Source organism: Gallinula chloropus, assembly GCF_964237585.1.
Source record: "Gallinula chloropus genome assembly, chromosome: 1".
Taxonomy (NCBI): Eukaryota; Metazoa; Chordata; class Aves; order Gruiformes; family Rallidae; genus Gallinula; species Gallinula chloropus.
In genome coordinates, this window is record NC_140085.1 from 83,442,601 (window position 1) to 83,470,538 (window position 27,938).

A 27,938-nucleotide genomic window follows, 5' to 3' on the forward strand; every position below is an offset into this window, starting at 1 on the left:
ATTACTACTTCAAATATATTCGCTTTGCTGCTATTTCCACCTCTATTCACCAGTTCTGTCTGTTGAGTACAGACACTTCTGCCTAAGTGTTAATACTATGTTTGGGCTTAGTACTTTTAGTTGCAACTGCCCTCTCAGACTACAAACTCAGAACAGTGCCTTGCTTAGATTTGGTTTGTAAATGTAGCCAAGATGCTAAAAGATGCTAGGCAGTAGCCAAATCCGATACTGCGTGGTGGCTGCGTGATGACAGTATATTATTAGCTTAACTTTCCCTTAATGAAGCATTATCAGTGATGTAAAGATAGAGAGGGGTCCAAGCAGAGACAATGGGAAGCTAAGACTCACAGGCAAGAACTGAGTGGAGACCTCTGGTGGGAACAAGGCAGTAAAGCAATCTGGTGGTACCAAAGTCATCAGCTCCTTCTCCACGGTGCTTGCCTTTCTGAAAGAGCTCTCCCATCTGTAAACTTTACACTCATACGTACACGATAAATAATCAGTAAACTGTCCATGTTACTTGCTTGATTTTGTTTGATATGAACAGCTGCTCTAAAAATTCTCGGGAACGATCTGCAAAAAACCCAAGGAATTTCTTCAGTTAATCATTCAGAATATATATACAGGTGGTGTTTAGAAAGTAGGTAAACACCAAAATAATTCAATTATGTATCTACATTTATGCTTGTTATTATGATATAAAACTTCATATATTTAATTACTATAGTAATTAAAAGAACACTTGCTTCTTTCTCCAATCACATAACTGTAAAGCATCACCAACCCATCAAACTTTTAAAAAATCCAAGATAAATCATAACCTCTCTTAAGTTTGCTTGACTGGTTTTAGTTATTTTTTCCAGGCTGATCAGTCCTACTCCTTTCCACTGTTTCTTGAATGGATGCTGTTCTGTATGTTTGAAATAGAGTAGAGGTTTGAAATGATAAGGCTTCATAAAAATGTGTTAGCGTCAGCTTTGGGTCTTTACCAGCATGTTGAAGGGGGAAACAATAAAAACAAACCCCAAACACCCCAAACCAGAAACAACCCAAAAAATCACCCAAACTCCAAAAACAACAAAAAATCCCTCTCTGCAGATGGCTATATTTCAAAGCAAAACTCTCACCTTGCTTTATAAATGATCCCAAACAAATGATTACTTCCTAGATAAAATAATAATCATACACTGAGATTTTCAAAGTAAAAAAAAAAAAAGTGTGATTTTTCAGATAGCAAGAAGATACTATCAAGAAATAATTATTCTTCTCAGTCCCTGTGTGATTTGACCTACCTGTAACCAGTGGGCATCCATGGAACAGAAAAATACCTATCTCTGGGCAAGAAGTAAGGACCGCTTCCACAGCAACATCAGTCAGATTCACACAGCATTCCATGTTTATCTCCTGTTACAAAAACAGCAGTAACAAAAGCCTGTCAGAGAACTCATAGTTTTGGAAGCAGAGCACTCCTTTGCTCAACCATCTTCAGAGATCCCTAACCTGAAGAAATTATGACCTATTACTCCTGTGTGCATTGGCCCCATGTGTGGTCCTGTACGTACCAGAAAAACACCTTCAGGAAAAACAAGACAGCCTTTCTAGGAAGAGTCACAACTAAAACCATAAATCCAAGTTTCCCCCAAACATATGTATCACTCAAGACAACTGAAAAAACTCTCTTCAATGAGATTTTATGGTGTTTGAGTCCCATCGGTTTTCCTGAACACATTCTCCTAATAATTTTCTGTCCAGAAGAACAGAACACAAACTGAATTCTGGGGTTTCCCAAAACTGAATTCTGGGGCTTCCCAAAACAGGCAAGGTATGATCATGAGTCTTCGTTGAAGTTCTTAATATCTATCTGACTGTCTGTCTTGTCCATTTTCTAAAAGAAGTCTAAGAACTTCCAAGATCAAGCCCTGCTCTAATTTCTCTGCAGTTGTGTGAATAGTACCTGTTATATTTGATAAAGAGTAAATTCAGAATAAATTAACATATTATTACCAACTTTTTTTTTTTTTGCTGTGAACTGCCTTACATGTCAATAAATACAACATAAAGGAAGAAATGCAGAAGAAAGGCTATAAATTCTAATGAAAATAGAATTTGGGAAAATATACATTGGTGATCTTGGGGTAAAAATAAAAAAACAAACCCATTGTTTTATCGTGAAAGACTGTCTTTCCAAATTATAAGCTCCAAGGACCTTGAAAGTGCACAGAAATGAAGGGAACCTTCTGTAATAAATGCAACTTTGACCAGAATGACAACACATACTAAAAGGGTAAAGAAGCAAGATATACAAAAGCTGATATATGTATAATTTTTAGTTCATTTTACCAAGTGATATAGGGAATCTGAGTAATTTCAGTGTCTCTGAATGAAACAGAAAGATGTATAAATCACTGTCTAAAAATTTCCACTTGGATGATAGGAAACAGACAGATGAGGATTGTGACACAGATAAGGAAGAGTTACACTGAAGAAGAGATGGTAGAAAATAATTCCACATTCTCTACTAAATTTTTCTTCCTACTTGCAAACCAAGAAACCTAAACCTTTCTGCTATTTATACTGACAGACCACAACTTTGGTTTTTAAAATTGCTGTTGCACACTGTTCAGGTAAACTAGTATTTAGTACAAACAGTATGTTAGAATTAGTCAATTATATTATGTAGGAATAGGATTAATGATAAGGTCCTTTACAGCTGTGTAATCACACATGTGTAAACAAAAAGTTATAACCATACTATGCTGCCTCCGCGTCCCTTGTATAGTCCTTTCCATGGATGAACTAATTCTCATCCAAGTTCATCAGTAGATGCTTACAAATGAAAAATTGACAAGGGTAAATGCACAAATATAATAAAGATGACTGAGTATTTTTTAGTTTAAAAGAAGACTAAGATATTTCATGCTTAAGTAGAGTTCCAAGGCTTTAGATGTTTAACACAGTACAACAAGGCGTTTTCTACGAAAGAATGAAGAGGAGACAGTGACCTGAGATGCATCAGCAGAATCTAACATCCGAAGCAGAACTGAGACTGCGTAACCAGCGATACCCAAAGAAAAGAAAACCAAGAAAATGTATGGACTTTCAGCCAACCAAATGAAGAACACGATGGAAATTTTCAGGGGCTTTGTTCCTTATATAAATCTGTTAGAAGAGTATATAAGATCATAAAAACAGCACCTGGGTTGCTACTCATTGAGGTGATGGCCCAACTCTTAGTTCTTAATAAAAGCAAGCCGAGAGTAACCCAAAGTCTAGTAAAATTCTTTAACAGCACAAAACCATTAAATTTTGCGTTATTAAAACTGCAGAGACTGTCCCAAAAAAACCCAAACTCAAACCAACCAACCAAATTAAAAAAAAAAAAAAAAGGGGCAAAGCAAAACTACTTAAATATATAACTTTCCAGACAGTGGAAACAAGTACTGAGCACAGGAAAATGAACAAGCAAAATCCACACCACTATTCAGTCTGGCATGTCTGAAATTTCTCATTAGTTCTTCTGCTACCAAAACCCACCACCTCAACATAACATTTTTGAGCACTTGTAGATGAATCAGGTCTTATGTAAGCTACCCAACTTGCTCTTCCTGATCTAGTACAGCTTCTGCTGGCATCCATATGCAGCACATGCAAAAGAAAGCCTGTGCAATGTGACCAGGAAACAACAAAAGCAGCATTTTCTAAGCTGGAAATTTTAATTAAAAAATAAATGGTTTTAAGAAAAAGGGCTTACAGACAAGAATGCATTTCTCTATGAAAAGTGTACAGCAGTAATACAGAACATGGAAGATAATACTGACATAGTAATTATACCAACATTGCTAGAAAACAGTTCAAAACCCCCTATGAACTCTACAAAACCCCACAACAGCAAACCCCAAACTTAACTACAACAAATTTAGGAAAACTTATTACTGTATTTGTGTTTTAAGCCAGATGTACTGAAGACTTTTGAGAGTGACCTAGTCCAAATGACAGTGATACACACTGCTATATTTGTAGGCTGGACAGGAGAAGTGTCTTACGAAGACTATTTGCATAGTCACAGGTTTGTTTAAAAAATCTGGAATCAATGTTTTGCTACAGCTAAATCTGTAGCTAACTAAAATACAACAATATTTTCAAGTCACTTCTAGTATATAACCCAAACAAAAACGTTCTCTCATTGCTATGGTCTCAAAAATAATTTCATTTTGTACCACAAAACTTAGCAAGACTAAAAAGATAGTCCAAAATAGACAAAATCAGCTGGAAAAAACAAAACCAACCTAACTGCTCGCCCTCCAAGCAAAACAGTAAGCTCTATTTTTTCATTCTATTAACAGTGTAATTCAACCTAGATTTGGTGTTTCGTTTAGGGCTGTTTGTTTTTTTTAGTTAAACACTATAAACTAGCAAAAATATGACTTGTTTCCCACCTTGGTTTCTAGATGAATAGCTTGGATTCAGAACCAGCCTTTATGAAAACAGAATCATACACACAGCTAGGAAGTGTATTATATACAAAATTAGATAATTTATGGTAAGATGTATGGGATGCCTCTTCTCTGTAATTTTACCAGTGTCTCAGTGCCTAGAGAATCTTTATGTAAAAACTTTGTTTTCACAGTTGCTTTCATGAGTTAGAGATTTACCTATGCAGAAGTGCTAACTGGTTTCTTAAATCCATTACATTATCCACATTACAAATTCTGCCTCAGTTTTCAACATCACCAATAAATAACTCCAAAGTAATCAAGGGAAAAAGTTAAGCATTCATTTGCATTTATTATACAGCTCTCTAAAACAACCTGAGTTAAAATAAGTACACCACGTTCACAGAAGAAAACTAATTTTGAAAAGACCAAGGTTCTCAAAAAGCAGGTCGGGGGCACTGCTATAAAGGAATAGAAAATATTCCATTCATAACCAGTATCAGGATGTGTACACAAATAATTTAGAAATGCAGGTATTTGCTGTTGTTCATGTCTTTGTTATTAGGTTAAGTAAGTTACCTTTAAACTCTTTGAACATGTTCCACTCGCAAGTGCTACAACGCCATCATCTGTAACCTAGAGGAAAAGCCACATTATTAACACAATGGATTAAAGCTCAATTTTTTCAAACACAGCTATGCGGGAGGATGGGGGGAATTATCTTAATTTATTCTGTCCCTGCAGTCATTGAATACACTTAAGATTACAGTATTCCCAATTTATCCAAGTATGGCTTTTTCAGCCTATTAAACACTGTTGCATTTTACTGCCATGTGATCCAGCCTGACTTTCTACCAGGATGTTTCCAACTGTGTAACTATTTCTGTAGCTTCCTTGTCTCATTGAACAGTGGGTAAACTGTTACGGTCAGTGCTTGGCACGTTAAGTTTTAAAGCACTTCTGGTCTGGCTAGACAAACTTATGTCCTGTTTTCAGGACTGCTGGAGAAGTACCCGAAGGGAGTTTCCTGGGTTGAGGGGAAAACAAGTGAAAAACCATTGCAGTCTTTTCTCTGCTATTTTAGTTATCCTGAAACACTTCAATTACGTATGGCAGAAATCTCCCAAACAAGCAGTTTTACAGCAGTCATCACACAACTGCAATAAAAGGTTTATCAATGTGATTGGCTACAAACAGCCACAAAGCAATGATTACCTGCAAGAGAGGAGAAAGATAAAAGACATAGCAAGAAAATAGAATTAATCATTTGCTTCTGGGAATCAAATTCATTAAGCTTCCTTCCTACTTCAAAAGCTGGCCTGGATATCAGATCAGTGACCCTGTTTTTTTTTTTTCATAGAGCCTATATTATTAGATTGCAGTCATCAAACATAAAAAGTAAGGCTCAGCTAAATGTGGCAGCTAAAATCCAGAGACTGCAAGCTCCATTTCTGTTTAATGATTTGATTATACCTTTTGCATAAATTGTCTTACTGCCTTCTGGCCCTTTATTGCAAGTCTACTGTACAGAACTCTAATAGCACAGGTCAGATATTAAGAACAGACAGGAACATCCCATCATGGAGGCACATGAAGGTCTACAAGAATGGCAGGTATTACCTAGCTTAGCAGGTCATAAAGATGGCAGCACATTTAGCTCCTCAAGGCACCCAGACCAGCAGACAAAGGGCAGTAAATGAATAAATTTCTAATAGTCCCACAGGTGGGACAGAATGGAGAGCATAATCCCGGTAATTTCCTAAAGGGTATAAAATGGCACATCTAAAACCGGTGTATGGTCACCAACCTAAGTCCAACCTGAGTAAACTGATGAAGATTTGATACCCAGCCCCTCATCCTCCTGTCATCAAAACAAACCTGGACCAGACTGCCTGGCTGGTGCCTGAACACTGGAGAAACCACCTGAATGCTACTGTCATGATGCTTCTGAGTAATACACAACATGAGCGCTGAAACAGCTTTGTATTACAACAAAGTCCACTCACTTCACAGTAACCACTACTATACTATTGCTACAGTGACAATGTAGGAAAAATAAGGGTTAAGACTGCGCAAAATATATGCCACCTCAAGTATACTTGACAGTATATTCTGAAACTAGAGTAACAACAATATGATTGCTCAACGGACCAAGGATTTAAAACAAAAGGACCTTTCAAAGTATTCTTTTCCTATCGTAAGTATATATAAAATACATGTAGCCTTGGAACAGTATAGAGTAATTGTGTATCCTCAGCTACTGTACTGATTATAATATTAAAACGTACATCCCTTTGTGGAAGAATGAGCCTGCTGATTGGTAGATGTCCCCAAATATTTGAAACAAATGTATGATGATGGTGGATGAAAGGTGGCTAGGGAAGTTTAACACCAATCAGCTACATATTGTTACTGTAAAAATAAAAAGACACACTTGATGCATTTGGTGTGCTGGGTGGTGTAAGGTGCCTGGCACACTACTCTGTGGTCTAGAGACAAAAACAAGTACCTCGATTCTGTGTGTTGACTGACTCTGCCAGGTAAAGAATCCAGATTTGGGACAAGAAATAAGCATTGTTTCCTACCCCACTGATTATCTACGTGCATTGTGTGTAATGCTACAACTGCCCATCCTCATCAAGGGATATACTCATTTGGGATAAACCACCCACAGTTAATACCAAGCCACAAATAGATTAGCTTCTTGGTATTCACCAGTTGTCACCAAACTGTATGCATCTCAAGCAAAGGCTTACATAGCCCAGTACCAGCAGTAGCAACCCAGCTCTGTTCTACATGAGAAGCGTCAGATAGAATGGCTAAGCCACAACGCTCCTGCTTTTGCCAACACCTTTGCAGAGAACTACAGTGTCCCACACCCTACACAGAAACCCACTGTAGTCTGCACAGCCCTTTGAGGCACGATTCTTCTCACAGTTGTTTTCCATATGCCAAGTCAATAAACATGAAAGAGGAAATGCACTGTTTAAACAGCGTGAGGGTTTGGACTCAGGTTTCTACCTGTTAACTGCTGGGATTTAGAGCACACTAGGAGTAGAACACAAAGTGCTAGGTTTATGTATAAAATCTACTTCCTCAGGATAGTAACATAAGCACAGTGATACACAAACATAAATAAACTTCTTATGTAGTCCTGGGCCAGCACAGTTCTTCAGACCAAGCTTTTATTCACACAATGTGTGCATACAAGGAACAAAGAGCTACAGCTCCTTCTTAGTTCAGTCCTTCCCTTGCCTCCTCCCCTCCAATTTTTATTTCACACCACTTCTATACCTTCTATTTATTGTACATCATTTCTGAAGTCACTCAATAGGCCTATTTTTAAAATGGCTACATCACCTTGAGGCATTTGTCCCCCTCCATAGTGTAGCTCACATGTGCTTCTTTGTTCCTGCATGTGAGCTGTGCCCTTCTTTGCCTGTTCATTTATTTCTGATCCTCACCATTTAACTCTTTCACATAGCTTTGCCAGTTCCACTTGATAATTTTGCTATGCATTCAGGCACTCAAACACAAGAATATGGTCAGGCCTTGCAATCTCTATAGGGATGACACATCCATAGTTTCTCTGCTTAATCTTAAACTTATTTCATTTGTTATCTAGTATATGTTTCCATTTATTTTTAGACAAACCACATTCAGAAGACTAGTGTATTATCAACATATGATTACCAGAACAGAATAGTAAAAGTGTGGAAAATTTTAGTTACTCAAGAAGCTTTCATCTCATTTAAAACACGTACCAGGAAACTTAGTTATTTCCTATAAAAGACGAGGCAGAAGGAAATAAAAGAGTAGTAAGTTTGAAGAAATAGAGTTAAATCATAATAATAAAAATTGCCAAAGAAAAGAGTAGCCTTACTTCTGATGCCCTATTCTGGAAAAAAAGGAAAGAAGAAGTATAGCATCTAAAATAAGAACCTTCTACTATGAATGCTCTGTGCTTGAGACTTTCAGTATAACATAATCACTCACCATCACAGTCAACTGAATGCTACACATACTGCAAAAAATCCTTTCCCTCAGTTCATTATCTCACCGTAATTACGAACTATGTTACAGGATTGCAGTTGCAGCTGATTCTCCCATTCTCATCCTTAATAGAGATGTTTAGTTCTCTACCTGCCCCTTCTTACATTTTAAATGCCATAACATAATTCTGAGAAAGCCATTCAGAAAGCACAGTCACTCCTGAACTAGAACTAATTGTAAGTAAACTAAGAGTTTACTTCTACTAGGGGCTTACATTGTTTGACATCCAATATTATTATTATTCAGGCCAATTTGTCCTAACTGAAAGCAGACATCAATCCATCCAAAATTTTACTTTTTTTAATTGAAATATTTTGGACTACAACTTGAAGAAAAAGACTAAGTAGAGATACTGGAAAAAAAAAAATCTCCAATATTAGGTAGATTCTAATAAAAGTCCATCTTTGATCCACAATACATGCTGCAATACCAAAAAAAATTTTTCTGGTTACCAAAATGCAAAACATGTCTTTCCTTTTCCTCAAGAGGAGGAAATTGGTAGCAAAGTGTGATGCTAAATCTTGTGAAGAGTAGACCTAAAAAGACTCTCTTTCGATTTTATCACAACAATCTTAAAAAAACCCCAAGCAAACAAAAAGACAAATAACCAATTGTCACCATACTTACCTGAGTAGAGGAAAAGTCCACACTGTGAAGAAATTTGCAGTTTTCTCCTAGTGCCTGCAGAGACGCATCCATGATGCCTGAGCAGCTACCCAAGTTCACTATTTGTAGGAACTGGCAGTTGAGCGCAAGAGCAAGAACTCCACTGTCAGTTATATCACAGCATCTTTTAAAGGATGCTTCACGCAAGTAAGGACAGGACAAGGCCAGTGCTATGACACCTGTCAAATAAACAGAGCAATTTAAAATATTATTCATTGTTCAACATAACCACCATGCTGAATACAATATGCTGTCCCCCTGGTCATTGACCATTCAAGTTACACCTCATGCCATGCCAGCAAGACTCTGTACAAGGAGACAATTTTGTGGCTGGTTTCTTCTACTGCAAAGACGAGAAGAAGAAAATGTTAACAATGACAGAGCTGATAAACATTTCTAAATGCTGAATTCCCCTTCATACCGCAGAGATACCTAGGGGATATTATATACAGAAGGGATCACCTCAGTGAGTACATGAGAAGAAGTCAATGGCTTGAAAGCAGACTGATGATAATGCTAGGTCCCCACTGATGGTGCAGTGAATATCAGGCAAAAGCAACATAAGAGGTCATGTCTGAGGTCAAATTAAAATATCAAAACAATAATTCAGAAGCAGGACAGGAACCAGGTACACTTACAACAGCTCAGGCCAGGGCTGAAGGTCCAGAGACAGATAGTGTTAAGTAGCCATGGCAGATGAGACCAAACATGGCAATTAGGGTCTACTGCTACCCTCAAGCCCTGATAGTCAAGAACCAAAATATTTGCGCAGAAGTGTCAGGATGTAGGCAGTAAAATAGAAGTACATGAACTACAGATGCAATTCATAAAAGGAATTTATTTCAAGGATGATGGAAACATGAGGATTACAGAAGTACAGAAAAATCACATAATTTCTGCACAGCCAGAAATAAAAAAGTTTAATTATTATTATGATACGTTATTATATAAGAACTTCAAAGAGACACGGATAAAAAAAGAGACTGTAGTAGTAGTTGCATTTGCCAGAAGTTGAATATAACATCCAGTAGTACTTAAGGACATGTATGTTCCATATGCAACCTATAGAGGAAATTATTCCTAGTAAGGACAGGGCTCAGGTATTTTTGGATGTGCTAGCCAGCAGGTTCCTTTAAAAAAACAACAATAACCAAACCCAACCCAACCAACCAAAAAACCCCAAACACAACACCCAAACAAACCAACCGAAAACCCTTACCTGTTACTGAATTAGTAAAAGGTAATACGGCTTTAAAATGGGGTGTTATGTTTGCTAAGCGGTAATTGAGTGATACACAGCTGTTAGAGCTTAAGTTAAAGGCTTCATAGTTGATTCTCAGTTTAAAAAGGGCTCAGTAGGGAAGTTAGTAAAGTTGGCTGGACTGGAAACTTGCCAATAAAGAATCAACTAAACCTCACAGATCTAACTGCAAAGTAATTGTCACAGTTTTGTGTAGCAATGTGCTGGTAGAGAAGCAGGGGATGCAGAGATGGCTCCTGCAAGAAGCAGCTAGCAGGCCCCAGAAAGTAAACATCGGCTGATTCAAGGGCAGAGTTGCTGCTGACCAGGGCTGAGCCAATCGCTAATGGTCACAGCCTCTGTGAATCACATATAGGAGAAAAAAAAAAATGCAGGCAGGTGCATTTTGCCACCAGAGAGAAGAGTGAGAAGATGTAAGAAGCCATGCAGACACCAAGGCCAGTGAAGAAGGAAGGGGGGGGGGGGGGGGGGGGGGGGGGGGGGGAAGAGTGAGGTGCTCCAGGTGCCAGAGAGAGAGATTCCCCTACAGCCCATGGAGAAGATCATGGTGGAGCAGGTGTGTCCTTGCAGCCCATGGATAAGGACGGGGAGCAGAGACCGTCTATGGCCTGTGAAGAGATTGACCCATGCCACAGCAGGTTTGTCGGGCGACTTAGAATCATAGAATCATAGGGGTTGGAAGGGACCTCGAGAGATCATCGGGTCCAACCCCCCTGCCAAAGCAGCTCCCTAGTTCATATTGCACAGATAGGCATCCAAGACGGGTCTTGATTATGGAGATGGAGACTCCACCACCATCCTGGGCAGCCTACTCCAGTGCTCTGTCACCCTCACTGTGAAAAAGTTCTTCCACATGTTGGTGTGGAACTTCCTGTGCTCCAACTTGCAGCCATTGCCCCTTGTCCTGTCTCCACAGACCACTGAAAAGGGGCTGGCCATTTCCCCCTGCATCCCATACTTAAGATATTTATAAACATTAATAAGGTCCCCCCTTAGTCTTCTTTTCTCTAGGCTGAACAGTCCCAGCTCACTCAGCCTTTCCTCACAGGGGAGATGTTCCAGGCCCTTAATCATCTTTGTAGCCCTTTTCTGGACTCTCTCCAGGAGATCCCTGTCTTTTTTATAGCAGGGAGACCAGAGCTGGACACAATACTCCAGGTGGGGCCTGACAAGGGCAGAGTAGAGGGGGAGGATCACCTCTTTTGACCTGCCAGCCATACTCCTCCTGATGCACCGCAGGATTCAACTGGCTCTCTCAGACACCAGGGCACAATGCAGGTGCAAGATTCTACACTTGCTTTTGTTGAACCTCATCTGGTTTCTCCCTGCCCAGCTCTCCAGCCTGTCCAGGTCTCTCTGGATGGCAGCGCAGTGTTCCTGCGTATCAGCTGCTCCTCCCAGCTTTGTGCCATCGGGTACTTGCTGAGGGTGGATGCTATTCCCTCATCAAGGTCGTCAATGAAGATATTAAATAGGACTGGACCCAACACCGAGCCCTGGGGAACACAGCTAGTAACAGGTCTCTAGTCAGACTCTGCTTTACTGATCACCACCCTCTGAGCTCGGTCCAACAGCCAATTCTCAACCCACCTCACTGTCCACTCATCTCATGCTCTCTCAGCTTTGCTGTCAGGATGTCACGGGAGACAGTATGGAAAGCCTTGCTGACGTCAAGGTAGATGACATCCACTGCTCTCCCTCCATCTACCCAGCAGGTGATGAGATCACAGAAGGCTATGAGATTGGTCGAGCACAATCTCCCCATGGTGAATCCATGCTGACTACTCCTCATGATCTTCTTCTCTTCCAATTGCTTGGAGATGGCATCCAGAACAAGCTGTTCCATCACCTTTCCAGGGACAAAGTGAGGCTGACTGGCCTATAGTTGCTGGGATCCTACTTCTTGCCCTTTTTAAAGGCCAGAGTGACATTGGCTATCCTCCAGTCTTCAGGCACTTCTCCTATTCTCCAAGACATGTCGAAGATGATAGAGAGCGGCTCAGCAATCACTTCTGCCAGCTCCCTCAGGACATGTGGATGCATCGCATCTGGGCCCATGGATTTATGTGTGTTAATCCCTTTGAGAGGCTCCTGGACCACCTCTATCTCAACCAGAGGGAAGCTCTTCATTTCCCAAACATTACCTCTTTCATCCAGTGTCTGTGGGTCCTGGGGGGCCTGTGAAGTGAAGACCGAAGGGAAGGCGGCATTCAGTATCCCCACCTTCTCAGCATTCCCCGTTACCAGGACACCTGCCTGGTTCAGCAAGGGACCCACATTATCCCTGGTCATTCTCTTACTATTCACATATCTAAAAAAACCCTTTTTATTATCCTTTATGTCCCTTGCCAGTTTCATTTCCAGATGGGCTTCAGCCTTCCTAGTCGCATCCCTACAGGCCCTGACAACATTCCTATATTCTTCCCAGGTGCTCAGACCCTTTTTCCACAAGTCATAGACCTTCTGCTTCCCTTTGAGTTTACCCATGAGCTCCCTGCTCATCCACGCAGGTCTTCTGCCTCTCTTTCCCGATTTCTTGCTCAAAGGGATGCACCGGTCCTGGGCTTGGAAGAAGTGCTGTTTAAATGCTAGCCAGCTCTCACAGGCTCCCTTGCCTTCTAACAGTGTAGCCCATGGGATAGCTCCTGTTAGGTTGCAGAAGAGATCAAAGTTAGCTCTTCTAAAATTCAGGGAAGCTATCCTACTTTTTGCCTTGCTTCCTCACTCTACCATTTCATGGTCACTTTGTCCCAAGCTGACCCCAATCCTCACTTCCCCAAACAAGTCCATCCTTGCTGGTAAAAACAAGGTCCAGTACCCGCACTACCCTTGTAGGTTCCTGCACCATCTGTAGCAGGAAATTGTCTGGACTGCATACGACTGGCCCTGTTGCTTGCCCAACAAACATCTGGGTAATTGAAGTCTCCCATAAGGACCAGTGCCTGTGATCTCGAGGCTACTTCTAGCTGCTTGTAGAATGCACTCGCTTCTCCTGATCAGGGGGCCTGTAGTACACACCCACCACAGTGTCACTCACACTTGCCTGCCCCTTGATTCTTACCCACAAGCTCTCAACTGATGGATCATCCTCCCCCAGGTGGAGTTCAATACATTCTAGGTGCTTTCTCACACAAAGAGCAGCTCCTCCACCTCGCTGCCCTAGCCTGTCTTTCCTAAAAAGCACGTAGCCATCCATGACAGCGTGCCAGTCATCCAGGCTGTCCCAGCATGTCTCTGTGATTGCAGTGAGATCGTGGCCCTGCGACCGCACAAAGATCTCTAACTCTTCCTGTTTATTACCCATGCTATGTGCTTTCGTATATAGGCACTTTAGGGAGGCAGCAGATGCAGGTATCCTCAACAGGTCACAGGAAAATTTCCAATAGGGGATGGGCAATGATGCCTCCACTGAGGAGTCCTCAGGGCAATCCACAGAATTTTCCCTACTATCACCAAGAAAAATATCCCCAAGTCTGTCCCTGTGCCATTGGCATTTACCTTCCGCCATCAACTCCTCGTTGTCTCTCCCAAAGCACCTGCCTGACCCCAGCAGCCTTCGTGGTATCCCCTTTTCACCTTTCTAACTAGTTCAAAGCTCTCTCAATGAGTCCTGCTATCTCCTGGGCAAGGATCTACTTTCCCCTTGGGGACAGGTGAGCCCCATCTATAGTCATCATGCCAGGAGCTGAGTACACTATTCCTTGGTCAAAAACCCCAAAGTTCCTATGCTGACACCAGCCTTTCAGCCACTTGTTCAACTCCTGGGTTCTCCTAACCTGCTCCAAACCCCTCATTGCACTAGTAGGGATAGAGGAAAATATTATTTGAGCTCCCCCAACTTCAACAAAGCGCCCTAGGTCCCGGAATTCCCTTTTGATAGCTTGCAGGCTACACTTTGTGATTACATCACTGCCTGCTTGAACTATCAACAATGGGTAGTAGTCAGAGGATCTCACCAGCCCTGGGAGCCTTCTGGTGATGTCTCTGACCCGGGCTCCAGGGAGGCAGCACACCTCCCTGCATTTTGGGTCAGGTCTACAGATGGGGCCCTCTGTCGCCCTGAGGAGGGAATCACTTACTGCAGCTACTCTTCTCTCTTGCCTAGCAGAGGCATACAGTCAATCACTTTACTCTAGGCACCTGCTTCTTCTGAGGCAGAGGGGCTTCATTCATCTCCTCACATACCTCCTCCTCAACTTCCAGGGCCCCAAACCTATTGCTTAGGGAAACCTGGGGAAGCAGGGTAGGCAGGCAGGGGAGTGCCTACGATTGCAAGCCAGGACTGTCTTCCAGCCCTCCTCAGGGTTCAGGTCACTCCCTTCCGCCTGCCCAGGAAAGGGCAGGGGGACCGTCATCAGTTGTGGGGTGTCTTCCTGGCACGCTTCCCTCTGGGATGCCAGGGAGCTACTCCACCAGTCAATCTCCCGCTCACAGTCCCTGATAGCTCTCAGTCTTTCCACCTCAAGTGGCGACTCTCTGGAGTCACCACTTGTGACTCTGTGGGGGACCAGGCCAGAGCAGTCTGGGCCCAAAGGTCAGCACCCTATGGAAAGGAGCCCTGCTGAGGCAAGTGGTGAGGAGGTGACTTCCTGATAGAAAGGACTCATGCTGGAGAAGTTTGTGGAGGACTCTCCCCTGTGGGTGGGACCCCATGGTGCAGCAAGGGAAGGGGGTGTGTGGAGAGCCCCCGCCCCACAGCTAAGAAGGAAGACAACTTGGGAGGAACTGACTGAAAACCCGCATTCCCCATTCCCTGCCCCTCCCCATGCTGGGGGGGAAGAAGGGAGGGGTGGGGGAAGTAGAAGTGTTAAGATCTGGAGCAGAAAAGCAGCTTGTAAGGAACCGACCAGAACACCACTCCCCATTCCCTGCCCCTCCCTGTGCCATGTTAGTGGGGGAAGAAGGGAGTAAAATCATGAATAAAGTTAAATCTGCTAAGGAGGGAGGAGTGGCGGGGAAGGGGGAAGGTGCTTTAAGACCTGGCCACACTTCTCATTCCCCGACTCTGGTTTCACTGGGTGTGTAGCATAGTGTAATAAATTAGTTTTCTTTATTCTGTGTTGAGTCTGTTTTACCCATGACACTGTCCTTATCTCAAATCCTAAGCCTCCCAATATATATTTTCTCCTCTTTTCGGCTGGAAAGGGGAGTGAGTGAGCGACTTTGGTGGGCATTTGGCCTCTAGCCAGGGCCAAACCACATCAGCAATTAAGAATTTCTATCCAAATAGATGAAACACTTATCTAAAGAGGTCTAGGCTTTGTTAGTACCTTAAGAACCATACAAAAAAACAGTGGACAGGTGAAGGCATGAAGGGAAGACCACGACAAATTACAGCTTAGGGGCCAAAAAGTGTAACAATGAGGTGACATGTCAAATAAATAATGTTTTTAAAGTTTAACCACTTACTTAAGTAAAAAGTGTATCACGATGCAGGGGTAAAAAGTACAAATCAGGACTGCTCTAAACTACGGTACATATTAACTTAATACTGAATTAATACTTTGCCTCAATTTTCAGTAAGAATGAGTTTATGATGGATTTAAGTGCAATCAAAAGACAAAACAAAAATTGCAGGAAATAAAACTCAACAAACTTAATGCTTTTAAGGTAATAGCTCTTTATACAACTTGAAACTCAAGGTCAAAAGTACCACTTGAAATCCTGGAGTCTTAAAGCAAGTCAAATCTGAGAAGATGCTCTATGCTTAATAACAAGTACAGTTAACTAAAAAAGAAGAAAAAAAGTAATTTAGGAAATTGCAAGCCTGAAACTTCAGCCCCAGTGATACTGGTAAGGCTCTGGAACAAGTTTTAAGGAACAAATAATTAAGATGAAGTGGAAAATACCATCAAATATGCTTAGTTTTACCAGAAACCTAGTATAACAGTAACCTGATAGCTTTCTTTCACAAGATAATCAGTACTCTAGGCCTATCATTTATACCACTGAAGTGACTTTTAATTAGTATTGCTGTGGCATTGGGGATCTTTTAAAACAATGTTTACCCTTGGAATAAATTGCAAAAAATACCTTTCTAACAAGAAAAAATAAAACAGAAGTAAGTTCCAAATTGTCTCTGAACAGATAACATACCTTCTGAAGTGATTCCCAATCTGTTTTCTTTCCAAGAATCCAAGTTGATTTTTTTCAGCTGCTTGCAGTTATAAAGCTGCAATAATGCATTATCTGAAATATCACAGTCTTGGAGGTCTAGAGACTCTACAGTAGGGTGCAATACCTGTAATGAAAACCTACCATTTCAGTCAAACTCCACTATGTGATAGAACATGCTCATTTTTACCCAAAATACTTATGTTAGACATCACATAGAACTTTTAAAAATATTCAGTTACCAATCATAGGAACTAAAAACTCTAAAGACAAAACAGCATATTTTCCATAACAGTTCATTTCCTACAGCATGAATGCTCAGGTTCTGCGATCACCTGCGGAGTAAAGCAGCCCTACTATTTAAACAGTGGAAGCACTATTTTGATAGTACTACTGCTTCTGCCAGCATATATGTTTAGCAAGTAAAATACCCTCAAACTTACTAAGACATCTTTGATGGCAGAAATTCAAAGTGTAAAAAAATACTGTGATCACGTTAAACATGCTGAACAGATAACGGTAATATTTGAAAGATTATTTTGTCCCAGAGCATTTTTCTCACTTACAGACACACACTTTTTTTCAAATCTCATTATTACACCTTGAGGAGGTACCAAATCCTCATTTAATGGGCTCATTAGATAGAGTTTTTTAAGTCTTCCTCAAGAGAATAGTTATGAAATTTAGACCAAAATCAATGGAAGGCCTTAGATTTTAGTAACAATATCTTACCTCTAATTTAATTTTCAAATATTCTTCTTGTGCAAAGAATCCATACCTTTGCTAAGCCATCCTTCAGATCAATAGGCTAGTATTAAATCAGGTTTTCACATTACCTTATATTACCCTTCTGCTTATGACAGATGAGTTTTCTGCTTGTCATTAACTAACAGGGATAAAAGCATACAGTAAATTTCAATACATAAACAAAGATAACTGCATAGCTGACAGACTTCTTGAAGGCCTATTTGTTTCTCAGGTTCACCACTCTAACAGGTCCAATAAAGACATTATAAGGAATCCTGTTTTTCTGTTTTTCTAATATGTAAGATGCTAAAATCTTTACTGACAAAGTGAAATAAGCCCTCTGAAAAAAAGCAAAAGCTTCTAGTAGATAACTGCAATCTTTCTGCAAAATGAATGACAGACCTCAGAGAGCTTTGACAATTTTTTTGCTCCTAATGCTAAAAGCCTCAAATATGTCTCTTTATGCCATAAAACCACCAACATATCCCACAATATGCTTATGACTAGCTTTCACAAGATAACATTCAGCTCTTATTTCGCTCATATTTCTGAATCCCTATCTAAGGAACTAAAACAGCGAAACCCAGAGATGGTGTGCTTGAAGCCAAAGTGACTACCAACATTTATTCAAGATGCTTTCCCTGAATGATGGCCTTCACAATTCCAAATTGCCTAGGACACAACAAAAAGTGAGAAAACTGGTGGTTTTGAAGCCACATGAGAGACCTTATGAGAAGAAGAACTGTTAGATACAAGGAAGTCTAAATGAGAAGCAACTATACTATCAGAATACTACCTGTTTCAAGTAGCTGGAGTATTAACGTTCCCTAACCCGTAATTCTTCACATGCTCAGGTATTACTAGAGGTTTGTTTTTTAGCATTTGTGTCATGGAGTGCTGCTCCAAGCAAAAAGAAGAGTAAGGGAAAAAAAAAAAAAGCAAGCACAATGACACAAATCTGGACAAGAAGAGGGAGGTAAGAGATAAAATAGAAGTTTATACATAAGCACAGGTTAACCAAATTTCAACTGCAAGAAATTTCCCTTTAAGCAAAATGCTTAAACACCACCAATGAAAGGATATGTATAAAAGCAAATGACAGAGCACAGCCTGTCTGGAAAATTCTGAGAGAATAGCTTTAGCTGCAATACTGTGAAAGAAAAGGGCAGGATGCAATAGCAAAGAAAAAAAAATTCCTTATGCACATGGAAGACTAATTGAGACATTGCAAATGTGACACATGTAGAACAATTTGGTTATATATGGTGTGAGCAAGAAATAGTAAGATGGGCTAAATAACACAGCCCATATCTGCAAGATGAAAGAACAGGAAAAGTGCAGTGTGAAGTAGTATGATGAAACAATACAAATTCAGAATCCAGAGCTGCCTAGCATTTTTTTAAAAATGCAAGTGAGAAAAACCTCAAAACTGTCAGCAAAAAAACCTAAGGTATGACATGCCCAAGAAAAGTGATGACAGCTAAGGACAGGTTTGCATGAAATTGCAGGAACAGAGAAAGGAAAAACATGAGGAAAAGAACCAGAACAGAATATCCTAGTGTCAGATGGGTAACAAGCTCCAAGAGAAGGCACTGATCAATTGCTGAGTGACAACAGAGACAGATGAGGTTTTGCAATAAGACAGAGGAAAAAACTGTAACTTTAACTCTCTAATTTATTTACAGACTAGAGATATCCTAACAGGGTTTGTGCATTTATACACAATCATATGGTTTTAACTATATACATGCCTTCAGATGCTTAGAAAGGATTCCTTAAAAAGACAGCCTAAACCAATTTCGTCATCTCAGGTTTTCCAAGGTAAGATGAGTAAGACTGATTTTTGCTCAGAGACATTACTTTGTACAATCAAAAAAAAGGTGCAACTGAAGATAATTTTTTTTTTTGTTCCTAAGTTTTCCACAGTACTTCTGGCTCTGTCTCTAGTCTTGGATTCACTGTTCTGACTCTGAGAAACTGATACTATTTGCATCTTTACAGGTCAAAGCAGGAATGAACAAGGGAGTCATTAATTATCTGTTTCACCAAGGCCATCCTTTAGCTTTGCCTCTATTCCCATGCCTCCCTTTAAGGATAAACAACAGTAGAGAGATACCAAGACAGATGTGCCCTTGAATTTACAGCTAAAGAAAAGTCATTAATTAGTTTCATTTTGAAACACTGACACCCATTAGTGAGCAAAAGGGATGAGAGAATCTGACTATCAATTTCCAGCCTTAGCATCACCAAAACATCACCATATTTCAAAGTATATGGACATCACGTGCATAATATCAATAGAACATAACAGAAATCTAACAAATTCCTAAAATCTTTTCATTAGTACATTAAGCACTAGCTTCTTGAAACAAACTACATTCAGAAACAGAGCCTGGTTGGCAATAGACTCTAATTTTCTGTACTGAAAAGGGATGTCAGCTGATTACACAGAAATAAATTATCACTGAAAGAAGAACATTTGGAATTTACTTGTCACCACAAATATAGTCATATTACTACTAATACAGGACTATTCACATTTGAAGTTTAAGAAAGAAAACCTGCAAAGACACAGACAGAGTAAACGGGCCTGAATTTATCTGTATTTGCATGTAAACAGTTTTATTCTAGTTCATCCTTACAGATTTAACTACTACAAACAGAATAGTTTTGAATGGGTTCTTACCTCACTGATATTTGAATCCGATATTTGCCCTTGACTACTCATTAACTTAATCAGTTTATCCTTTATATTGGGTGGCAATGACTTTATATCTGCAGTATATCTAAAAAGGTTCTTTGTCAAACACCGAAGGCATCTGAAATAAAGGAAAAGTTACAATACAGACAAAAATAGACATTACACATTAGAACTGGAACTGACAAGCTGTAAGGTATCAGCTTCTGCATCCAGCTATGCTGCCTTCAAACCGTGTAAGTTTCTGCAGTTTCATGCTACTACCAATTCAGTTATTGCCCTTCAGGGTAGAATTTCCAATTCTGTAGAAATGTTCCCCAATCAACTGCAGGCAAAAATTACAGCCTCATTCACTACAATCACCAACACAGCTCACAATATTAGTTTACTGGTAGTATATTCACAAGCTCCAAGAAAAACATTTTCAGCAGCTAAGCCTTCACTTAGTAGGCAGAAAAATCTTTAGTCAGGACAGCTAGTTCCAGAGAACGGACACTGACACCTCTCATCTCAGATGAAAACATTAAGGACGTATTTTCACATACAGAATTTTGTTCATTGTCTAGTTTGTGGTACTCTTTTAATATGAATTGTAAGCCTGTACTCAGCTCTTTTAACTTTGTGCTGAAAACTAAATCTGATCATAGATGACTGACTGTCAGGTGAGGTAAAAATTTTTTTCTGTCTTGTGGGGTCCAGGAAATCTGAGATCAACAAGTCTGTGGTCCTACAACGCACATTAGACACATGGAAAATATAATATGTATGGGAATGTGAACCCACTTGGATATTTACAAAGTATTCAAAAAGCTTTATCAGCAATAATTCTTCAAGAAATTAAGCTGCCCTGGGATCAGAAGGAAGGTTCTCACACTGCTGGCTGAAAAATCACAATCAGAAACAGCGATTGGTTTGACTCAGTATAGCCACTAGATTTTTTAACAGCAGTATTTTAGGCCTCCTTCCCCTCCATGCTTAATTCATCAGAATGATTTATCAACCTGGAGGAAACTTCCTGATTATCACATACACTTGACTAGAGATTTTAAACTAACAATAATGCCAACATACACTGCACTCACTATACATCATAAACATCCTGCTCTTTAGACATCTTCTGTATTTGAGGTCAAAATTGTTTCCCTGATTGGAGCAGTCTATTCCCATTGCCAGATACTGCAACTTGACTTAAGAGTTTCCATCATGAGACACTTCTGTATGAGAAACTGCAAACAAATTGCAAAGATACTCAGGGTACCTGAGTATTCACCTGAAAAGGAAAGACTAGGCAGAAATAATAGGTCTACTAACATCACAGAATACTGGGTGATGCTTTAAGACAAGATTTGAAATCCTAGAATTTTATCTGTGTGAATGCAACAAAAAGGGATTGTTTCTGTAAGAATACGTCATTAAGAGACTTCAGACAGAGCTTTTTGGGAGAAAACATGAAGAATTGTACCTTGGCAAAGTGAGCTACAGATCAGTATTATCCAGGTGTATGTGGAATAGTACTCAGGTGGATCACTTGAAGTAATTTTTCAAAGCCAAATATACAGAACATACTTACGCAGTACTGAGTACCATACAGATCACGCAACCCTTTTTTTTTTAAGATTTTGAAAGCATTTTAATGTATCATAGGATATATAAAACATTAACATCCCAACCTCTGCAACTTTAAATTATACTCCCAGGGGACACTGCAGGAGTAGCTTATGAATAGCTTCTAAGCATCCTGAGAATACTGGCCTTCAGAGCAATCACCAATCATTAATATGCTAAAAGAAAACTGCTGGTCCTTAAGGAAGGAGATGCAACTCTCTGAAGAGAGCTGGATTTTGTTCCATTTACCACCACCCTTTGGGCTTGGCCATCTAGCCAGTTTCTAAAACAGCAGAGGGTCCACCTGTCCAGGCCAGTGGCAGCCAGTTTCTCAATCAGAATGCTGTCAGAAACTATGTCAAAGGCTTTGCTGAAGTCCAGGTAGACCACATCCACAGCCTTCCCCTCGTCCATTAAGCAGGTCACCTTCTCATAGAAGGTGATCAGGTTAGTTTGACAGGATCTACCTTTTGTAAACCCATGTTGACTAGGCCTGATCCCCTGGCCATCACGCATGTGCTGCATGATAGCTCCCAAGATGACCCTCTCAATGATCTTCCCCAGCACAGAGGTAACATTTGACAGAAGTTCCCAAGGAAACCTTCAAAGCTGGCACCCTCAGGGGACTTGATGGGCTGACTTTAAGAGACTGCACAGAGGGTGGAGCAGAGTGGAGACATGGCCAGGCTCTGTGATAATATGGGAACCTGACAGTAAAATGGAACCGATAAGTTGGATATTTCCTATCCTGGGCCAAAGGTCTGTCATGTTTTTGACAAAATGCTGTCCTTTTGGTGAACTCTTCCCATTATAATATCATTATAATATCAAAACACATCTCCATACCAAAAGCTACCTGCTTCCAAGGGTATAACCACCCCTCACTGAGCTTGCGCTCTGGATTTCTCTTAGCCTGTACCTTTAAAGCAAAGTGATAAAATTTTACACCAATTGTAACAAAGGTCTGTATGACTAGAGTCACTCAAGCTCCACCTCAAAGGCAAAAAAATACAGCTTAAGGGAGCTTAAGGGATAAAAATAAAGCTTAAGGGAGCGAGGATGTTTGGGAAGATACCACTGTTGTGTATTGTTCTGACTTCTGGAATCAGTCAACGGGCTAAGCCTCTCTTCCCCCTCACTGGAACGCCTTTGGGTAATATTTGAATGCTTGGTTCTGCCAAGTGCCTCCCCAAATCTCTACAGAGAAAGCATTCTCTATATAGAGTAGCTTTATATCTTTTAACACATTTGTAGCCAGGCCGCGTTACTCACTCTCGGTATTTGCACGTGCTTTGCAGACAGTGAATTTAACACCTGCAATCCAAAAGAACCTGTCTATCTGTTGCTGTAATAAACTCCACTTTCATTAATCTAGCTCTGATAGTTGTCACTGAACATGACCAAACTGTTTAATTCTGGCCGTGGTAGTTCATGGCACGCAACAGAAGGTCTATCACATTATTTGAGCACAGTGATAGTTCAGAACTGGACTTACAATGACGAATTGGGCATCACTCCAAATTAACACAACAGAAGGCTGTCTCCTCAGAGTTTTCTCCAAGATGAACAACCCCAACTCTGTCAGCCTGTCTTCACAGGAGAAGTGCTCCAACCCTCTTCTGGACTTGTTCCAACAGGTCCATTTCCTTCTTATGTTGGGAACTCCAGAGCTGGACATGGAATACCAGCTGGCGTCTCACCAGAGCAGAGGGGCAGAATCACCCCCTTTGACCTACTGGTGGTCCTGTGGTAGGGAATCCTATGGTAGGGAATACCGCCTTTGGTTAGCCCGAGACAGCTGCCCTGGCTGTGCCCCCTCCCAGCTTCCTGGGCACATTCCACCTCCTCACTAGAAGGCCAGTATGAGAAGCTGAAAAGTCACTGACTGTTTAACACACTAATATTTTAATTGTTGCTCTCAACATTATTCTCCTCGTAAATCCAAACTCCAGCACCATACCAGCTGCTAATATGACAACTTAATCTACCCTAGCCAAAACAACGACAAATACCTAACTACAGACTGATGACTTACATGTGCAAGCACAGTTCTTGGGTGCTACATATTATATAGTGACAATCTTAATGAAAAAATTTTACATTTAATGCTTCCTTTATGTTGCTCTAAAAGTCACATTTTTGATGGTGGAAACTCTTTTGGGTCCGAGTGGAAAGTCTCTTGGGTCTGAGTTTATGTCTGGGCACTAACAAACCAACTTAGGACAGCTGCCCGGGCTCTGAAAGATTTGTAAAAGCAGTCTCCTACAAGTATGATAGCTAAAGCTGTTATCTGCCCCAGCTGCCTTCTCCTTCCCTCTAGCAAGCATTGTTGCTGCCAGGCATCCACTCTATTTGGCAAGCCCTACAACTCCTACACTATTAGTTGTCAACAAAGCACAATTACGAACAACAACTGCAAATGTGGTGTATCTCAATATGCTGGCTTTAAAACTAGATTGGCTAGGAATGCCTGTGTCAAGAAAAAATATGCTAAAATTACACACATGTTTAGAAGTTAAACAATTAGTTTAATTGGTTTAGTCTTACTGGTATAATATTTTTGTGTTAATTATTATTTTATATTAATATAGAAAATTTATATTAATATAGAAAATTGCTTAGGTACTAATAAAGTAGCATAAAATATTAGTAACCAATCAAAAGTATAAATTCTTTATCATAACAAGCACTACAGTACACATAAAGAAAAATTACTAGGTTTGAGATGTAAGGTTAATCATGAGAATGTAAGTATGTAGAATAATTAAACTTAAATTAAAATGTAATTTTAACAGATTCATCTTGCAGGACCAAAAAAGTAAAGCTATTGTTTTAGCTTTGCAAAAAAAATAGTTACTAGCAAGACAGAACCCTTGCAATTAATTTCTATTAGCAGCCCAGCTGTCATTTCACACTGCTGTAACCAAATGTAAAGTCCAGAGGTTGAAAATGCTAGTTCCACCCCACCTTGTCTCCCCAACCACTTTTTGTTGTGCCTTCCTAATGCTGGTTCTGAAATTCACAGTTGCACAGCAAACTGGTCAGCATTGAGCAGTGAAAGAACCCAAAGGAACAGTACAAAGCTGCTACAGGGGAGGTTTAGGTTGGATATTAGGAGGAGGTTCTCTACTGAGAGGGTGGTCAGGCACTGGAACATGTTTCCCCAGGAAGTGGTCACAGCATCCATCTTGACTGAGCTCAAGAAGCATCTGGACGATGCCCTCAGTCCCATGCTCTGACTTAGCTGGCCCTGTGTGGAGCCGGGAGTTGGACTTGATGATCCTTATTGGGTCCCTTCCAACTCAGGAGATTCTATGAATCTGTGATCTGAATGAAAATTCCTGTGACCAAAACTGTGAGGTCACAGAAATACCACCACCAAAACAAGTGGTTGAGGGCAGGGAGCAGCAGTAGCCTAGAATTAATCCAAATGTGATTTAGCACATGGCCACAGCTGTGGACCACCTTGTAGAAAACCTTTTAGCAGTAGGACCTTGCTGGCACCAGAATGCCACCAAATCACAGTGAATTAAACTCATACTGATTAAAAACTCTAGGGAAGTTAAAATATTAAGGCTCCATAATCTGACATGTAGCACAGATTCGAACCAGGAAAGTAGGATGATTTCCAGTGTGGAAGCACATTAAAAAAACCCACTAAAGTTAGCACAATAATAAGGGCACCCATGGCAGGTCACTGCAGAAGACACTGTAATGAGGAGACAGTGATTGATTGCAAGCAGAATCTACTGCAGAGACCTGTATGTTAGAATGAGTGAACATTACATAACCTGAGCACACGCCACAGTTACCTTTAACTCATTCTGGAGATGAGTAAGAATGAAATGCCTTCACTGAACCTTGATGACTGCTGGATGAACTTGGCTGGCTGACTATAACAGAGAACCCCGTACACAGTTTTGACTCAGTACAAGCAGATCACACTATCCACATTTGTCTTGTCTTGAGATTAATCAGTATGTGTACATGCTGTATTCCTTGACTGCAGAAATGAAAAACAGCTGTTTACTTCTAAAAAGACCTTATTAAAAATCTAAAGACCACAAGAAGCATGAACCTCACCACCATCTATGCAGTGTGCTCAATACGAAGGGGGTTGCCTCAGAAGGCACCTAAGACTGTTACCACTTTTTCTGTTACTAATATTATGTAACAAACCACCTAACTAGCCTTGAGAGCCCACACCTTTCTTACTGAGATGCCAAATAAACCAGCACCTCCTTGGTGCAAAACAGCACCCCACATTTATCTAGGGTGAGTCAAATAGGCTTTCTGAGCCTTCTGGGTGAGGGGCTACTTGTCTGCCTACCACTTTCCCTTTCCTGCAGTGGATGCCTATTGACTCATGTGAGTGGGCACACATTGCTTACGTGCTAAATGACTATTTCTCATATGACACCTACATTTTTGCCACTGAATAAATTAATTTCTCTGGAAATTCTTCCCAAAGTAAGCAGACTATCACCATATACTGAAGTATAGAATAGATTCATAGAATGGGTTGGGTTGGAACGACCTCAGAGCTCATCTAGCTTCACCACCTCTGCCATGGGCAGGGACTTCAATATGGACCTGCAAGTCTAGACCTACTACTATTATCAAATTTGCAGAAAATACTCAAAACCCAATTCAGGTATGTAAAAACCACTGAGTTATGCCAAATCTAGTTATATTTAGTGGTCTCTTGCCACAAATATTTAAATGTAGCTTCAGAATTTTTTTTTTGTAATTAATGACATTATTTTCAAAAAGCTGGTTGATATTCTCAGTGTACATTGCTGATCTGCAGTTTAAACAGGTAATCATTTAAATGATAAATGCTGTCATTATTACTGTATGTTATAGGACACAGTAAAACACTTACTAGGTACACCAGGGCAACTATAATTTTATCTTCACGGTGTTTCAGAAGAATAATAGTTCAGAATAACATTGTTTGATAGCTAGTTTGCTTTTGTCTGTCAAATCAAGTATTTTAATACCATGTTATCTCTAACTCCCTCCTAAACACAAAGGAATTTGACATAATAAAAAACTCAATGCAAAACACTATTCAGTGGAGTCATTTGGGCCAGGTGAAGTCAGGGATCCTCAAGCATCCATCCACATTCGTATCTGCCAGGGATCATCCCTTTACCTGTTATGAACGTTTGCTGATTTTTCCGATAATAGTTGAAAATAGTACGAGGTTTGGATGAATGATCATAAACGGAATGCTTTAGAAGCTTTTCTGCTTGCCTAGACTCGAACAAAATAAACTGCAGGAGGAGGGAATGATTCTTTTTATGCTTGTACGAGTTAAAACAAAGGTAAAATAGTTTGAAGTTAATCTCAAGCTTATTTTGTATTATGCTTTGCTTATGGAACGGAACGAGCGATAAGAGGAAGAGAAAGAAGACGAGGCTAATTTGGAAAACATCCTATAAAAAACAGTCTGTGGCCACACTAGTGTGAAAGGAAACAATGTGCGAAATACATCTTAAACCAGGGTCACCGATAAGGAAGAATGAAAAAGTCTGTTTAATGATTGGACAAGAAGACGAAGACAAATCATATATGAACTTTGCTTGGCTAATCACAAAAATTAATAGATAACTGGAAAATAAATTGCTTTGTTTATTAAAGAGTATAAATACTTGTATCCTACCTCTCTACGGCGCGGAGTGGTAAGACTCGGGTCACCGCCCGCCCAGCGCTGTTTCTTTCTCTCTGAATAAACTGCTGCTAACCACGCTCCCAGCGTGAGTGTCTCGTTTGTCGATAACATTACCTACCTGCCAAACGTGGCCACCCGCCCCATAATTCCTCCCTGTCATCTCTGCCAAACACTGCCACCTACGCCGCCACCGCTACCAAATGTGCCAAAATCCTTGTCCCCTGCCCTGTTCCCCGACCAAACCCTTTTCCGGGCTCCCCCACTGGAAGGGCCCCGCGGGTTGACTCGCTGGAGCTGCGTATACTCGAGGCCGCGGGCCTGCCATGAGGGCAACCCGCCCGGGCGGTCCTGCACCCACCGGTCTTCCCGGTGGAAAGGGGGCCGGCGGGCACTGGGAGGGGGTAGGGTGTCGGGGCTGCACTCACAGGTCCAGGAGGAGCTGTACTTCCTCACCGGCGCTGCCCCAACCGCCGCTGAACCGACTCATTGCAGCGGCGGGGAAAGCGGCGCCACCCCAGCCCAAACGGCTGCAGCAGACCGTGCCAAAATGGCGGCGGCTCCCTGTAGGAAGTGGGCATGACGGGAGATGTAGTTCTGCTCCCCGCCCGCCCTGCGATCTTCTCGGGACTTGTGGCAGACAAAGGCAGAAATACCTCATGGAGCAGCTTGAAATATTGTGAAGAA

At 40.8% G+C, this 27,938-nt stretch overlaps 1 protein-coding gene across 1 annotated transcript; it reads right to left on the reverse strand.

Moving 5' to 3' along the window:
• On the reverse strand, window positions 1-27,741 carry AMN1 (antagonist of mitotic exit network 1 homolog; the record flags this gene model as incomplete). Its single annotated transcript, XM_084279357.1, has 7 exons — window positions 1-573; window positions 1,293-1,404; window positions 5,013-5,069; window positions 9,114-9,331; window positions 16,510-16,654; window positions 19,961-20,093; window positions 27,680-27,741. The coding sequence occupies 7 exons, from the start codon at window positions 27,739-27,741 to the stop codon at window positions 500-502; spliced, it is 801 nt and encodes a 266-aa protein (XP_084135483.1). The 3' UTR covers window positions 1-499.
• Between the last annotated feature and the right edge of the window lie 197 nt (window positions 27,742-27,938).